Source organism: Podarcis tiliguerta, assembly GCF_965153285.1.
Source record: "Podarcis tiliguerta genome assembly, chromosome: 8".
NCBI lineage: Eukaryota > Metazoa > Chordata > Lepidosauria > Squamata > Lacertidae > Podarcis > Podarcis tiliguerta.
Window position 1 is genome coordinate 30,732,478 of NC_139541.1, and position 18,287 is coordinate 30,750,764.

General features: G+C 46.8%; 1 protein-coding gene across 2 annotated transcripts in view; it reads right to left on the bottom strand.

Annotated features, from left to right (window-relative positions):
* The window catches only part of NETO2 (neuropilin and tolloid like 2), a 38,104-nt gene extending 23,546 nt beyond the window's left edge, over positions 1-14,558 (bottom strand). The window contains exon 1 of one of the 2 annotated variants that reach the window (XM_083451908.1): positions 13,878-14,558. In XM_083451908.1, the coding sequence (XP_083308034.1) occupies positions 13,878-13,911 (34 nt within the window). In that variant the 5' untranslated portion in view covers positions 13,912-14,558. The remainder of the gene's footprint in view (positions 1-13,877) is intronic. The other variant, XM_083451909.1, reaches the window with a different exon arrangement.
* Between the last annotated feature and the right edge of the window lie 3,729 nt (positions 14,559-18,287).

The window sequence follows — 18,287 nt, forward strand, 5'->3', positions numbered from 1 at the left end:
TTAGCTCCAGAAAGTATGCTCTGCAATCCTACACTCCCATAAAAACCAACACTTTGCATTTTGTACTCTGTGACACCAAGAACACGTGCTTTTTGCACTTTCCCTACAGTATTTCCAAACCCTGGTCTTCACATGCACATGGGAGAGATCACATTTTTGAATACTGACCAGCAATTTATTTATTTTTTCAAAACAACCACCACCACCATGTAAGTTGAAACCTGGTACAGTAGGAAACAGGCTGGGCTTGAACCTTTCTGCCTGGTGCAGTAGTTTTTGTGTTTAAAACTGATAATTTTGTACACAAGAACACAACTGCAGTTTGAAGTGGCACAGTCCACTCTACCGCCTCCATTTTGCTACCTGTATAAACCAGGCTTGAGTTTCAATTACAAAGTGAACATATAAGCATATCTGGGCCAGATTAGGAACTGGGGAAATACAATCAGTCTCCTTAACAAAAAGTCTTGGGGCTGAGGTGTATGTTTTGGACTGCTATGATAGATACAGATCCATACTTCAGAATAATTCTTCCATCTTCAAACCCTTCCCCAATGAACTTGTACTGCCTCTTTGTACAGACAACCATTTCCTGACTGCAGCCAATGCACATAGAAGCTCACAAAGTCTGTCAAACAATGCTAATGTTTCTTAAAAGACATTGCTCCCTCCCTCTGGTTTAAGCATCAGACAATGTTCGGTTCTGCTCTAGCCCTTCAAATTCCCATATGTGCCGGAAGTTCCATTAGTGTTAATCTATAGCAAAGTATGACTTCCCAACAGATGGTCCCCCATCTGCAACAGATGGTTAACTGCTTTCCTTCACTACTGACCTACTCTGGACATTGAACAAGCTCCATAAAGGAGAAAGTCGTATTTTCCATTATGGGTTTCCAGGGCATTGCTGAACAGCCAACTACTTACCACCAAGAAAAGAAAGTCTCTTGGTTTCTAGATGTTGCTGTTAATGGGTTCAGCTGTTTACTGAAGAATTCTGATAAGGCCAAGTGGGGCAACCCTTCAATGAAGTGGTTAGAAGGTTGGCTACTGCCCTCTCAGTGTGTCTTACCACTCCCAACTTGTGATACTGGGCTATGGAGACCTAGCAGAACATAGATTGTTCTGATGTAAGTGTGGCTGACATAATTTATGTATGGTGGCTTGTATTCAATATCAGACATCCTCGGAGAAGACTCGTTGTAATTAGTCAACCTAAGTTACAGTAATCATGCTAACTAACTTCAATAGGTCTACTCTGAGTAGGACTAACATTGAATGCAACCCAGTGCTTATAAGAGAGCCAGAGTGGGATAGTAGCAGCTAGAGTGTTGGACTAGGACTAGGAAGACCAGGAAGACAGCTGGTCATGAAACTCACAGGGTAACCTTGGGACAGAATGTCTGTCTGTCTCTCTAACTAACCTACCTCACAGGGTTGTTGTGAGGATAAAATAGGGAGGGAGGATGAACTGCACTTGAGCTCCTTGGATGAAAGGATATAAGTGCAATGAAGCTAATACCGATTATAATAATGAGAACCCGCCCTTCACACAAGGGTGGGCTACATAAAAGTATTACAGAAAACAAATGAACAGCAGAACACCAAAACAGCAGAGGGTTCACTAAAACTTCATCTTGCCCTACCCATCTCCAAATACCTGTAGGGGGAGGCGCATCTTCATCTGCCAACAAAAGCTGTACAACATCAGTGTAGGCCACACCTCACAAGAGAGAGCATTCCAAATAGTGATGGCATTGCCTGAATTGTCCCACAGAGCTTTGCCAATGGCTCCAGTTTCTCTTGATAGCATGCTACTACCAAGGATAAACACACATCTGAATCTCTTTTACCCCAGCCTGGAGGGACAGAAGCCTACAGGGGTGGACCTTTCTACCTATCTGGCAATGAAACAATGCAGAGAGTTTCTGGGAGGCTTTATGTAGTGCTGTGGGCATCGAGGAAAAATACGGTGCTTAGTTATCTGTGAATGAAGATGGAATAGTACTGAGAAGTCTGTTTGATACAGGGTGTGTGTGTGTGTTAATGCTAGGTTCTGTATTTTCTACAAAGCTCTGAGGATAAGGATCCATGTGAAGGAGAGAGTATTCTGTTCCATTATGCTCTAACAACTGCACAGGAGGCCTCTTCAATTAAGCTGGTAGGTCAGTGTTTTCTTCAGGGTTCTGAATTACTGCTAACAGACATATGCATCGGATTCTGTAAAACTGCACTTTTGGTTTCAAACCCTATGAATTCAGATGCTCTCTGCCTCTCTGCCTTGTGAAACTGTATCCTTCAAAGCTGCATTGCACACACAAAGAGTGGGTGGTGTACATGTGTCAGTTCCATGGATACTGCAAACAGATCTGGGACTGTTTAAATACCATTCTGTGTTTGGCTTGCACACTCCTGAAAGAACTGGAGCTTTATTATGTGCAGCTGAATAAAGAGAACTAGATTCTGATGCAAGGAAAAGGAGATCTTTCTGACTGGGATGGCAAGTAGAGAAAGAATGGGCAATAGGCTCCCCTGACACAGCACACTGCTACTTCGCAGAAGAAGGGTGGGATGGTCCACCTAACCAGGACAAAATTATCCCCTTGTTCACACACATAACGCTAAGCCAAACCAAGGTATAGTGTGCATTTGCAAACATGTAGGCTTCTGGAGAGGAGACTGCGGCTGCTTTGCTCACCACCCCACCCCCATCATTTTGCTGCTATGTTGGCTTACCATGCCATCTGAACCTAGGCTCATGGTTGAGCTCTCTCCAGACAAACCACAAGCTGCAAACCACAGCACAAACTCGGGTTTCTGTTCATGGTCTGTGAGAGCTGAACCATGAGCTCAGGTTTAGACAACATGCTAAACCAAACCATGGTTTAGCTCAGCACAGCACAGTGGCAAAACAACTAGAGACAGGGGTGTCAACTTGAATAAAATATTTTTTGGGGGGTGGGTAAGCCCCGCCCCACTTCACTGATCACATGACGTGGTGCACACACACCATGGCTAGAGAGCAGCAAAGTGGCCACAATCTCCTCTCCAGGAGCTTGCATGTTTGTTCAGTCACACTATGCCATGGTTTGGCTTCATGTTACATGTGAATTGGGCCACTGTATTGGCGGTATAGCTCTTCAGCTACAACACACACTGCTTTTACATCTAGCATATGTAGGTGAATTGATAGGACTGATACACAGCTGTCATTTTACACAATGGGGGGGGGGGGGGATAATAAAACCCTGGAAGACAAGACAATACCCACAGAATCCCATACAAGAAATATGCAGGCTTCTTAACAATAATGCACATTTAACATTCCAGACATCCGATCACTTTCAATTGACAGTGATAAGTCTATTTACTACTGCTGCCCCTTTATTGCACACTTATTTTAAGAGAAGGAAAAAGAAAATCAATGAACATCAATGCTTGTTTCTGTGGTACGAGCCTTTTTGGCATTCTGAATTAAGAGGGAAAACAAAGGACACCACAGGCTACATTTTTCAGTGCCACTATCCAGCAATTTCACTTCTTTCACTGCTGCAGCTACAGAAACAAACCTCCTGGAGGATTTATAAAATCTGATTGGTTTTCACTAAAGCTCATGTTGATTCTATAAATAGTTGGTGCGCTCTGTGTGTGTGTGTGTGTGTGTGTGTGTGTAGAAGAGAAGCCTACCGCTACAGCATGGCTAAGTAGCAGATAAGCAGCCAATTACAGCAGATAAAGAGGCAAGACATTTGGGTTTTTTTCCAGACCAGACCACATCCCATTCGCTTTTGTTCACACACCCTTTATATTTCCCTCTGCATCTCCTTTTTTGCACCCTTTCACTACTGGAAGCCCCTTTTCTTTTATTCTCTCTCTCTCTCTCTCTCTCTCTGCCATGCTTCTGGAGATTGTGAAAACATCCCCGCTCAGTCCCTCCGACTTTGGGCAATAATATAACAAAAAGAAGGCAGTGCTGCAGACACAAACTTCAAGGAAATAATTTTCTATTATGGTTCCTCTCTGCAGTGCTAGAGAAACAAAAAAATGATGACCCAGCAGCCAGGTCCTAACAGAATGGTTAGTGCAGGCACTGTGGTCTAAACCACTGAGCCTCTTGGACTTGCCAATCAGAAGGTCAGTGGTTCAAATGCCCACGACGGGGTGAACTCCCGTTCCTCTGTCCCAGCTCCTGCCAATCTAGCAGTTCGAAAGTACGCCTGCGCAAGTAGATAAATAGTACCACTGTGGCAGGAAGGTAAACGGTGTTTCTGTGCACTCTGGTTTCTGTCACGGTGTTCTGTTGTGCCAGAAGCGGTTAAGTCATGCTGGCCACATGACCCGGAAAGCTGCCACATGGACAAATGCCGGCTCCCTCGGCCTGAAGGCGAGATGAGCATCACAACCCCAAAGTCGCCTTTGACTGGACTTAACCGTCCAGGGGTCCTTTACCTTTTACCTTTTTTTTACAGTGCATCAGATCAAATGTCATGTTTGCCAGCCCCAAAATTAAGGCCAGGGGAGGGTCTGGTATCATAAAATGTGACACAAAGCAAAGATAAGCAGGCTTTGGGGGGGGGGTGCAATCCTATTCTTCAGTTTTGTCTGTTACACTAAATAAGTGCAGGGGGTACGGGCAAAGAATGTGGACCATAGGGAGGACTTTTGCCAGTTTTTCAATAGTCACAAGATGCAGACTCCCCCTTGCTAGTTTAGAACAAAACTGCTGTGAAAAGTCACAGGGTTTAGCTTAAAAGTTTTTTTAGGTGAAACTGAACTTGGCTGCAATATTATGTTTCACACACACACACACACACACACACACTGCTTCATTTGGACATCAGGGTTCCCTACAAGCCATAAAACAGAAGCTAAACGATGAAAATTCACTACAGTATACATGATGCAATTATCACTTGCTTTATAACTCACATTAACCTTTCTTTTTCGGGGGGGGGGGGCTGCAGACACAAGGACTGTAAAGTGGAACTGATAGCAATCTGTTAAGTGGTTATTGCCCCTGCCTCGATGGTATCATATCAGTGCTCATGATCACCCTCACAAGGTTCAGGTTGGGAGTAGTGAAATTAGGACAGCTGTAAGCACCCTTCCTTACATACTCCCTTCCTTTGCAGGTCTCATTCCTTGGTGCAGTAAACATATAGGTTTTTCATATATCTATAACATGGTTCATAGGGACGCGGGTGGCGCTGTGGGTTAAAGCCTCAGCGCCTAGGGCTTGCCGATCGAAAGGTCGGCGGTTCGAATCCCCACGGCGGGGTGCGCTCCCGCGGTTCGGTCCCAGCGCCTGCCAACCTAGCAGTTCGAAAGCACCCCTGGGTGCAAGTAGATAAATAGGGACCGCTTACTAGCGGGAAGGTAAACGGTGTTTCCGTGTGCGGCTCTGGCTCGCCAGAGCAGCTTCGTCACGCTGGCCACGTGACCCGGAAGTGTCTTCGGACAGCGCTGGCCCTTGGCCTCTTGAGTGAGATGGGTGCACAACCCTAGAGTCTGTCAAGACTGGCCCGTATGGGCAGGGGTACCTTTACCTTTTTTATAACATGGTTCGGCAAACTAAGGCCTGGGGGCTGGATCCGGCCAAATTGCCTTCTAAATCTGGCCCATGGACGGTCCAGGATTCAGCGTGTTTTTACATGAGTAGAATGTGTCCTTTTATTTAAAATGCATCTCTGGGTTATTTGTGGGGCATAGAAATTCATTCCCCCCCCCAAAAAAAGTACAGTCCGGCTCCCCACAAGGTCTGAGGGACAGTGGACTGGCCCCCTGCTGAAAAAGTTTGCTGACCCCTGATAATGGGGACTATAACTATCCATGAATACACACACACACACACAATTTCACAGCAACATAGAATTGTAGAGTTTGAGGGACACTTCTCCGCACTTCCATTGAATCCTCACAACAACTGTGTGAGGCAAGTTAGGCTGAAAGGCAGTCATTGGCCCAAGGTTACCCAGTAGGCTTCATGGCTGTATGGAGATTTGAACCCTGGTCTCCCAGGTCCTAGTTTGACGCTCTAACCACTACACCACACTGGCTGTCATATCGGTTATGCGAGGCTTCCCCAATCTGGTGCCTTTCAGCTCTTCTGGGATGCAACTCCCATCAGCCCCGGAATCATAGGGCCATGCTGCCTGCAGTGGAAGGATATCCAGTGTTCTTAAAGCAACCTCTACCAACCTAGTGCCCTCAGTTTGTTTTGAACTTGCAGTCAGCCCCAGCCAGCAGCTGTGCTTCGGGGCACCAGTTTAGGGAAGAATGAGCTATGCAGTTACAGTTGCTACAGTAGTGAGCATCTATTGCCAGTACAAACTTCTGCCTGAGAGAGAAAGGAAGAGAAGCAAGTGTTTTGCAATAACACAAGGAGGATTCATTGGGGATAGCAATTCAACAGTGGTAGCAATCAGTCCTCGAACAATGTGTTTCTCCTCTCTGTCAAATCCAATGCAAAGCCTGTTTAATCTCAAACAGTTATAAGGCATCACTCTTTAAAACTTGGCATTGTAGCCACAGGGGCTAAGAATTTAGCTTTAACATTCCGAATTTTATTCTTATTATTTATAAAAGTGATGGCAGTAGTAGATTCGTAATTGGCATCAAACTAGCATTTCTGGCCAATGATCTTGAGTCATTCTTCCTTACATTTTAGAGAATTCTGATAATACCATCACTAGACTTTCACAACCATATCTAACGCTATATACCACCCCTCTTCCCAGTTACTAGGAAGAGATCACAGGTTTACAAGCCATCTAGCAGAAAAGGGAAGGGAAATCTCCAGCAGAAAACCTCAGTTGCAGTCAGGCAAGTAAAAGATACACAAATAGCATCCTATTACAGTGATGAGGTGTGCTATGACTATTTTAAAAGGGGTGCAGTATGGACAACAATATATCGCCATGTTATCCCCAAAGTACTGATGCCTCAATTTCACCAACCCTATACACAACTGGGGAAAAGGCACAGCACATCTGCTGTACAACTCTATATTCCCTTTCCCCAACAGAACAGTTGTTTGTGTGTGACTAGAGTGCAATCTCTTTGTGCGAGAAACTGGAAAGGTAGACAAAAAATTATACTGATGGGTTGTAATCAACTAAGTTTTACTTAGAGTAGATCCAACAAAATTAATAAATGAAAGTTAGTCATGTTCATTCATTTCAACAAGTCTACTCCAAGTAAAACTTAGTTGAATGCCACCCAATATTAATTAAGATGTGTGTGTGTGTGTGTGTGTAGAAAAATAGCACAGATCTTAATTGGCTACCTCCTATCCCATCATCTACTTCCCATACACTTGATGAACTCTTGTGAACACTATCCCTGATCATTTTCCTATTCTCTCAACTGATTTTAAAGTTTTTATCTTAGAGAGTTAAAACCCCATCCTATCACAAAGCCCAATTCTGCTCCTAAAACTATATATAAAATTGGTTCTGCATAAACTGAAGTCTTGGATAGAACTTACTCATTCTCACAACCAGAGTTTATAGGTTTTATGGTAGGGATTGTATGAAAAAGTTTAACAGCATCTGGCAAAGCTTCCTAGTTTTCCCACTTCTCTTCCCCTTCCCAATATCGTTTCCTTCTTTTTTTCCTTCAAGTTGTACATTCCATAGGAACTGGTGACTGGGACTGAGTGGGGAGAGGAAATGAGGTAACTCTTGTAGGGTTTTGGGTTGGGTTGGCGGTGTGTGGGGCTGTACTGTGAAGAGAATGAGGTTCATTAGATGACTGCTTTAGTAAACTGTTTCTATATAAATAAATGGAAATAAGAACCACTGTTCTTTCTTTTAAGCCGCCAGCACATTATCTTAGCTAACAGTGGAATCACTGCCATATCAATCTCACCTTTATATACAATGGGGCTTTGCAATGGTTACTAGAGACCTATTACTGTATAGTTTGTTTCAGCACCGAGGCAGATGCTCTCTGCTTGCATGCTCTCCTCAGAACCCAGCAGGCCTTTAGTGAGTGGAAAATCTGGGATATTAATTCCACTTGAAGCAGCATTAGCTTCCATTCCATGATCTCTCTGTGTGTGTCTCAAAGGAAGCTGTACAGGGAACCAAAAGCAGCTCACTTCCCAGAAATTCAGGCATTCAGGCATTCCCATTCTGTTTGTGCACACAATATTTAGATCATAAGCTGGAGACATGTTCAGGAGCCTTCAGATCAATGTCTATTCTATACTGATGTTTTGCCTCTCCAGCTGAAACAATTCAATATGCTTTCTCTTCGGTAAAGGTCAATGGGTTCTTTGCTGCTATCATGCAAGACATTTCAGAAGGTAATTTAAAATATCCATAAAAAACGAGTATTGGATATGAAGCCACAACAAGTGATATCCAGCTAAGTCTTAGTAGGCCCAAGTTACTTATGTTCATTGATTTCAATGGGTCTACTCACAAGAATGAGGAACATAGGCTATCACCCTATAACTCTGTACAAATGACTGCTGTTTCTGGGTTTTCATAAAAAGAGAAAATGAAACACACACACAAACACACGACTCAAAACAATAACAAGTGGTGGGATTCAGCTAAGATCTACTAAAAGAAAACCCACTGAAATTAATGGACTTCAGTTTGTTACATCTAATGGTTTTAATTGGTCTGCTCTGAGTAGAATTACTGCTGGGTATGTCTGAGTTTCTTACATGTTTAATTCAACATCTTGCTCATAGTCATTCTTTTTTCAATGCTGCCCCAGGGTGATGTTAATCAAGTTCACAAAGAGGTTCTGAAGTTGGGTCTGCCTTCCTCATCCCTAGAAACAAGAAGCTTAACACCTGGACAACATTACTCTCCAGAACTCCTGGACAAGGATGGGTAGGATAAAGTACAATTACAGAAACCCAAAACGAGAAGTTTAATATCGTTGCAGAAGAACAATATGGAAAGCACCCTCAAGAAGCAAATTGCAGTGAAGGCTTCGCTCTTCTCCCAAACCAAAGGTTCCGTTTTGAAAATGAACAAGGAGCTTTCTTTAGCAAATGGAATGCAGCAGTTAACAAACCCTGAAGTGACTCAGAAATGTAGGCTTCTACTGAATGCAGATTGAACTCTACTTATAATCATAAAGGGACTGGAATGTTAAATCTTCAGAAAGAAATGTCATTAAGTGGCAGTTCTCCCTATCGTTGGAAAACATCCATTAGTTTCACAGGAGAGTAGTTTTTACACACTGCTTGAAGTTTCATTGTTACAGGACCAAATAGGAGTACCCGAATTTACAGAGGCTTTAGTTCATTCCAGAATTTGATACATTTCAAAGGAATGCTATTACACAGCCAGAGAAGAGCAACAATGTGTTCCTATATAGCTGGTTTTGCAATCGGCAAGTTAGGTTTTATGTCTTAATATTGGGAGGTTTTATGCCTTAATACTGCGTGACAGTTAGAATCAAGGCATTTACATTGCTAACGTACGGTTCTGGAGGAAGGAGGAGGGTGGAAACGCCACTGAGAAATGTTTCCTCACAGTCTTAACACACTTAATTGAACAGTGGTGGCTGGCACCCAGTAAGACTGGTGGGAGGCCAAGAGCTGGAGGAGTTGGAGCCAACAAATTCTTAGTTTTGTCCTCACCCTCCTCCCTTCTACAACAGCAATACTGAGAGCAGATCCGCACTATGCATTGAAAGCATATTCAACACACCTTTAAAAGCACATGACTTTCCCCAAATAATACTGGGAACTGTAGTTTTCTCTTCACAAAGCTCTTGTTTCCAGCAGCCTCAAGAAACTACAGTTTCTAGTTCTTTTGAGGAAGCCATGTGCTTCAAATGCATCATGTAGATCTGCCCACACCAGACTAAGGAGGAGGAAGCAAACAAGCATTGCCACACGCTGGGCAGGTTATAAATAAGATGGGAGGCTGACTGAGGGCAGACTGAGATTGCTGGGGCAATGCCCCACATGCCCTAACAGACCAACATCCCCCCTGTCAGGTAGGACTTGCTCAGCAAATTCTGTCAGATACCACAACCTCAGGATTGTCCTTTCTCCAAAACTTGTTGAAATTGTCTACTGTAACTTCTTTGCCACATAAGAACTTCAAGGAACTTACTTTTATACCAAGTAAACTAGATATAATTAATCCAAGTATACAACTTACTTCAAAGCCTAACTTTGGGGTCAGCAAAATGGCGAAAGAAGCTACATTTATCATGTTGGATCCAATTATGTTTTCAGCTGTGAAACAGCTAAACCACCCAGAGCAATCCTCCAAAAATGTAACTGCGTTACACAAGTTATGTAATATACAGAACTGCTATCATAGTGAGTTCAGCACCAAGTTAAAAACTAATGGGATGACATACTCTTGATTCTCTATTAAGTGTCTAAAAATGGAATTTCAGAGGGATTACAATCTTCAGAAAGACTGAGAACTATTCATAGCAGTTTCTTTTTAGATCATCAGATGGAGACACCTTCTGGATTACGGCTAAGGAATTAGCTTATAGAAATCTTTCATGCAATAACCTGGTTATACAGGAACCTAGCAGACAGGATAAAGTAATCATAGGTTATTTGCAAAGTCACTGTCAAGTTATTTGAAGTATGCTATGCAACACAAACTCAAGTGTCACAAACGAACTGCGAGATGAATTGCAGGTGCTTTGATTTATAACCACAGTATCCTATTACTGTTGGTGCTGCTACCAGCATGCATCCTACCCCAAATATGCCACCCCAAAGTGTTGGGCTTCAAAACCTCGCTGAGCTGTGGATGGCCCTTGGTAACTTCTCAATCCTATTTAAATGCTAAATCTTGCTTGTCACCTTCTATAGCAAAATATCAGAATTAGGTAGCATACAAACTTATTTTAAATATTACCCGCATCAATGAAACAGGCTGGATAAAGGCATGGGAGCACTAAAAGATGTAGATGAACTGATGCTTGCTTATAGCTCACTTACACTTTGCATGTGCAATTAACCTTCCAATGATGAGCTCATGATACACAGGCTTTATACTACAAATCTTACTACACCATTGTTAATGGAATGTTTCAATATCTATATAGATGTGCTGTTAATAGCTCTCTGTTTTCCTAGCCAAAACTGAAAAATCACTGAAGCACAGCAATTAACTCACGTACAAGGTATTCATAGAGGCAAACATTGTGTTACAGAGTAATATTCCTGGACCTAAAATGTCAGTATTTCTTTTCGTCATTATCTGTCCAAACTATTCTGTGTCATACAAAATGTATGAATACATGACAGGATGAAGATAAACTTTGCCACCTCAACACCATAAGAGGTCAGCCTAGCACAGGAGGCAAACATCATTCTATTTGCAGTATTTATCAGCTTGCTCCTTAAATTAGGAAAGCAAACATTCCATACAACTCTATTTCCTGATAGGATGTTTTAGCAGAATGTCCTGATTGCTATGCCATGTCCAAAGTAATTAAAATATATGAAAGCTGCAAAACATCTGGTTTCCATATAAATGATTCTCTTTCTACACTTTTGCTGCAGAAATATGGAAGACAAATACTATATTGTATAAACCAAGGAAGTTTCAGGTAACAAGGATTTTAAAAAACCAAACAACAACATCAGCAACAAATAAGCGACACACTGTTTGAACCTTGCTCAGTGAAATCAAAAATTAAAAAGATTCAGAAGCTGGAGCCTATGGTACAGCTTCCTCTTGTTTCAAAAAAAGTATTTTAAGCATGCTTCCACTTATGATTGGTAATAAAGCTGCACACTTTGGAAGGTTCAATTCTCAATACCATCACCTGTGCTACCATTTCCAAAGACAAACTGGGAGCCTTGGATTTCCTCCAGGTTTCTTTGGCTTTCAATACACTCGCTATTCCTGGCTAGAAACCTGGCTGGGAATCTGTTATTTCTCTCCTTATGCAGCTCAACAGTTCTAAAATAAGGGCTGTCTCCTGCTACCTGCAGCTCTGTGATAATCAGCAACAAGACACAACAAAATGAACACCTGGCAAGCCTTAAAGCTGTAGGTACTCATAGGGACACTCCACAATCACCTGGACTACCTTTGTTAACGGCAGAACCAGAATTCCACCCACCCACTGAAAACCTAGTGGGTGGGATTTTCCTTGGGATTTCCTAACTCTCAGTTGCTACTCAGTCATCCCCACCCACCCCAGTGAAACAAACTTCCCCAGCTTTGTAGTTGGACGGAAGCATACTCAGATGAGCCCAAGGAATCAACTATGGATATTCTCAGGTGGCCGGTCTCCACGCGCTATGGAAAAATAAACCAGTGTGTGTATATAAAACCCAGGAATTTCGGGGGTGGGTGAAAGGGAACTGAGAAAGTGCCAACTATAACTAGCTACAGCGCTGCAGTTGTTTCCAGAGAGCCTATAGCTGCAGATCATCCTATTGGAACAAAGGAACACCTGGGCAGTTTCTTCCACCCTTTATGGGATTTGTCACCACTGAATGCAACACATACTTCTAATAAAAGTTTAATGGTACGTTGTAAATATGCTACGGATTAGTTGGTGGGACCCCAGGCAGACAGGCACCGTGCCAGCCACAGCCATGCTGAGCACTGCTGACATTTCCTTTGACAGGTAAAGGGCACCTTGCCAGAAGTGTCTTGACCCAGACTCTGATTTGTAGATCTAGGCCATTAAACTTTCACAAAGAGCAAGTGATACAAATCTGGGCCAAACCTTAATCTTAGGAAGGATGGGGAGGAGCGAGGAAGAGAGCTACTTGCCTATTGCCAGCAACCCTGGGCTTGGAAGATATTGGTGTGGGCCACAGCTTTTCCAAGAAAAATTCACAGCGCCCCTACCACACTGAGGTGGAGAACACTGGGCTCTGTTTCCTGGGCGTGCAGGTGGGGTGGGGATAGAAAGAGGAAGGGGGGAAAGTCGTGTGCCAGTCAGTAAATGCCAGGTCTTCACGTAGAGGGCAGAGGGTGTCTCAATGCCTTTGGGGTATACTTGGATGCTACCCAATGTGTTGGCAGCATCATGTACCTACAGAGATGCCAAATCGCAGGACATATGGGTGGGGGTGATAGGTTGGTTAAAAATGGGTCCAGCTCTTCACTCTCTACCTCCCAAGAAGCTTAAAAACTGTGAGCAGTATTTACCAAACAGGGTTACGACCTGAATGGAGGCAAACCCCACCCAACCCCATCTCTCCCATAACATTGCAGCATTCTCAGATCATGGAAATTTGGGGGTGGCAGTGGGGCAGGGGAATGAAGAGCTGAATGCTTCACACATCTTTGAAAAGTCAAAACATGGCTGAAACTGGAGCAGAAGAACAGCGGAATCACACACACACTGAGCAGAAAACCTCAACACACCCACATCCCTGTCAAATAGAAAAAAGGCAGCCCTGGAGATGTCCTGGGGCACACCTCCACCTGCCCACTCCCCCTACCCCGTTCGTGGCTGGAAGATTGCAGCAACCCTTATCTGTGCTCCAGCATCTGGCTGTTCTCCTAGATGTCAGGGATTAACCCCACTTAACCCCCTAGGGTGGATGTGAAGGGGGAGGGGGAGAGAGAAGCAGCTGGCCGGCCACTTTGGGGAGCTGAGAGAGGGAGAGATGGTCCCCGCTGAGCTGATCAGGGGGAAGAAAGGGAATAATTCTCTCCCCCCCACCCAGGTCCTTAAAGAGACTTTCTTCTCCATGCTTTCTGCCATGCTCAAGTCTTGGGCATCCAGATTTTTCAGGGAGATGAGCAGCAAAGGAGGCTCCCCTGATAAGGAGAATAATGGCAATAACGGCAGTGGTGACTAGGAAAATAAACGATGGCAACAACAAAAAACGATGATCGAGATGAATGGTGATGATGTCTGAAATCCTGGGCGCTCTCCAACCCCTTCTCCAGTTTTCCTCCTACCTTCCAGCACCGAGTAGACCTTGACCAGAGCCATCTTCCCTCCTCCTCCGCGGTCTCTCCGCGCACCTGTGGCCGGGGAGGGGCGAAGGGGGTTGGGGGCGAGAGAGGTGAGAAGCGCCGCGCTCCTTCCCTCTCTCTCAGCGTGAGGGGCTCCTCGTCTCCTCACCCGCTGCCGCCGCCGCCGCCGCCACCATCATCGCCCCCCGCGCCTCCGCCAGCGGCGACGACGACCCCCGCCGGTCAGACTCGCTTCGCCCTTCGCCGGCACGACGCCCTCGAGTCCCGCCGCCTCTGGCCGCGGCTCCAGCCCGGCCGCCCCTTCATGCCCACCAGGGCGCGCCTGCTGGCGGGAAACTTCCTCGGAGGAGAGGAGCGGGAGGAGGGGAGGAGGAAGAAGAAGAAGATACGAGCAGCGGCGGCGCCTCTCCTGCCTCAGCCGAGTCCCATGGAGCGCGTGGAGCCCGCGCGCAAAGAAAGAAGCAGGACGGAGCGAGGCTGCGGTCCCTCCCCTCGGCGCTTACAAGTCCTCCGGCGGCGGCAAGCGGAGAAAAGCCACGCCGCTCCGCATCCCCTCAGCTCGCTCTCTGGAAACGGCTTCCCCCCTCACGCCGCCTCCGCCACCCGCCCCTCGAGCAGCAGCTCCGACGACGAAGCGCCCGCGCCGCCCAGGCAGCCTGAGAGTGTGTGAGAGGCAGGCAGGGAGGAGGGGAGAGTCCGCCCGAGAGGAGCCGCTTTCTACGCATGTGCCCCGTCGGCCCGTCTGTCCGCCCGCCCGCCCACCGCCCCTCGCGCGCCGCCTCAGAGGCAAGGGGCACCTCCGGGGTCTTTCCCGCCCGCCCCCCGTCCCGCCTGCCCTCTTCCTCGCCGCCGCCGTCTTGCCTCGCGGCACCGGCGAGGGGGCGGGTGTGTGGGGTGACGTAGCTTCGTCCTCCGCCCCCCATATTCCCTCACCCTTCATAACCCCACTTTTCTTCTTAAGGTGAGGGGATACGGCCGGGCTGAATCCACTCCTTTTCCACATACGAGGCCGAACGGAAAAAGTCAAAAAGTAGCCTCGGCTGAGGGTTTCTTCCAGCGCGATCCTATACGGTTGGGTGCGTAGGTTCGTTCGCGCAGCCTGAAAAAGCCCGAGGCGAGGAGCTCATTTCATTTTGCTGCGAGTCATTTTAGGTGGGTGCCCGAGGAGCACCCACAAAATTCCCCATGAAGGGAGCGGGCACCCACAAATTTCGGCGCCGGGCCCATGCACGCTGCGTGGCACCCACGCTCGCGGGGCCAAGTTCTGCACCCGGCTTTTCTTCCCAGGAGCTCAGGGGTCATTCCCCATGAAGGGACCGGGCAGGGTCGTCGTCCCCGCGCGCCCTTTACAGGACCAAGGAGAGCGACTGACTGGCTGAGTGACTTCATGTCACCCAGTTGGGCTTGAGTCAGAGGGCGCGTTTGAAACCAGGGGGCCGCCAGACCGAGGGAGGGGCCTAGAGGTGCTTCTCAGACGGAGATGAATCCGCCACTCTTAATAACGACATCGCCGCCTCGGCCGCGTTTAATTGCCACCACCTCTTTCTTACTCCCGATGTAAGGCGAGGAGTGTCGTTGCCTGTGTAGCCAAAACGGCACCATCCGCGCGCAAAAAATCGGGGAAATCCCAAGATCTATGCCCCCAACTGGAATAAAATATTGTGTGTGTGGGGGGGGTGTCAGCCTGGTAAGCCCTGCCCCATATAATCTATCTATATATCTATCCATCCCAACGCAGTGTGACGTAGTGGTTGGAGCGTTGGACTAGGACCTGGGAGATCTGGGTTCGAATCCCTGCTCAGCCTGAAGCTCACTGAGTGACCTGGACCAGTCACGCTGCCTCGGCCTGACGTCCTTGACAGGGTTGTTGTGAGGATAACACCAGGAAGCGGGAAGAGGCGTCTCTGTTTCCACCTTGAGCTCCCTGGAGCAAAGGTGGGACACTATTGTAAAAATCAATGGAGACAAGGCTGCGACTGATTGGAGAGGGGGAATTTTGGGTGAAGTGAAAAGAAAAAAAGGGGTAACAACTGAAAGGGCTAGGGAGAAATAGGGAAAGGGATGATTTATCCTTTTTTACTGAGATAGGAAATGAAAAGGGGGTTGGCGGTACTTATTTTTGCGCATAGCAATAGGAAGGAGAGTGGACGAGGTTAATTTAAATCAGGACTCCCGAAGAGAGGGTTGGCCTCAGAAACCAATGCCAGGCCTCCCATGAAGCCACACTAGAAGCGAGAGCGTTTCTGAGCATACACAAAATGCCTTTGCCTCTGCTGTCAGCTGGAGGAGCTGGAGTTGGGGACCAAGAGAGCGCCATCTGTAGACTCCCTTGAGTCCTGGCAACGCACGGTTGCCTTCCCTTAATCGTCACATCAGCCCTGCGAGGTGGGCTCCGAGACCCGGCTGTCCGGGGATGAGAAGCTCTGGGCTCCCCAGTCGAAGCGCAAAATCCTCGGTGTTCTTCCACGATTTCACGCGTTTCTCTCCATGCTTCGAGAGCTCACAGGGCGCGGCAGTGTCCCTCCCGGCGTCTCCCAAAAGCGCGCGTCTCTCTCCCCAATTGCCGCCGATACAAGTTCCTGACTCGGTGGGAGACGCTGGGTGGATCCCAGGAGGGATCGGCTGGTCCAACCCCCAAGCGCGCGGATTGAATGGGGAGCAGCAGACAGACCTCACGTTAAAAGTGCCATTTCTTCCCCATTACAGGGCCAAGCAGAGAAATCGGTGGATGAATTTGCGGTGGTGGCGCCGGTGACACGGCTGGAGACTCCGGCGAAGTGCAAATCCCCGCCGATCGCGCCTCCGCCTTGACTGCGTTTTGCTCATCGCGCTTGCCCGAGAGAAACCCAGTGAGTTAAGATGATCGCACTTTTTATCGGATTAACTTCTGTCCCATCTTCTGCGACTGGAGGGGCCGAAGCAAACAAACAGCGATACACACACCCTCCCATACACCCGCGACCGAACGGATCCATCTCGATCTGGACGGTCGTTCAGATAAGGTCCTTCCTTCCTACTGGACATGCTCTGCGTGGACGGCAAAAATGCGCAAGCAGTGGCTGCTTTGGAAACATTCAGGAAGAAGCATCCTTGATCGGTTGGCTGATGGATGCCTTCTGCAGCTGCTGGTCTTGTCCGGGGGCAGCCAACGCTGCGTGGCCCTCCAGATGTTGTGGACTACGACTCCCAACATCCCTGGCCATGGGCCATGTTGGCCGGGGCTGATGGGAATTGTATCCCGCAGCACCTGGAGGGCACCACGTCTAAACCGTGCTCAGCTCCTAAAGGAAGGGCACTCCCGAAGATCAAAGCCTGCCTGGAAACAATGCCCTCTCATGTGGCTGCTGTCCTCCCTCCACCCACCCTGTTGCTGATGTAGAGACACTGGGGCATGGCTGATGTGGAAAGGCAGGATACAAACCTAATAAGTAGTTCCTGAGGGGTGAGGCAAATGCACTCTGCATCTGTTCAGAGCTGCTGCTGCCACCTCCTCTTAACCAGATAAGTTTCAGGGTTGTGTCCCAACATTGAAAATGCACACCAGGATTGAGCCTTTGCTGCTGTCAAAGTCTTGGTTCCAGAGAACTGTAACTATTTCCTGCCAGTAATTGGAGAGCCACTATGAGTGTGAGAACACACATTCCATCTAGGAGATGCCTGCACCACTCCAGAGGGAAGAACTGGATTGTTTTGTGCCCTTTCTTCATCCGTCTCCATTCCTGGTCCAGCAGCAATATTTGGCTCATCATGCTGCTTCTCTCCCACAACAAGCCACAATCTCTTCTCAACAGCTCCCCCCCCCCTTTTTTTTTGGTTGCAGCAAAGTGGTGGAAGAAAGCTAAAATCTAGTTAGATAATGTTAGTCTTTGGACTTTGAACCTCCTCGCTAGATGCCAATGTGTAATGACTTCACTTATTTAAAAATGTGATAAGTCATTCCTGCTGTGTGTGTGGCTTCTGCTCCTTCCACTGTTTGTGGACCTTAACTTCTGCCCCAAAGTCCTGCTCTGTTGTTGCCACTCTAAGCTTAAGTTGATTCTAATGATTTCAAGAAAATGTTCCCAACCAGTTTTCCAGTGGAAACATCTGAGACATTTGGAAAATGAAGGTGTGGGAATAGCTGCTGAGAACACATAATTCAGAATTCACTATAGGGCTGTTTGCCATTATCACATTGAAACTGTCTTCAGAAAGCTTGCAGCTTTGGTCCTCTCCCTCATTTTCTGGGTGTATGATAATCCCACTTTTGCAAGCCTATCATCACTTCTGCCCTTCTTGCTACCTCAACCTTTGAGGCAAGGTTTAACAGCAGAGCTTTCCCTGCAAACTTGCTCCTAAACAATATTGAAAAGGGTGATGATACTTATGAATGGCCTCAAAGTTCTAGGTGCT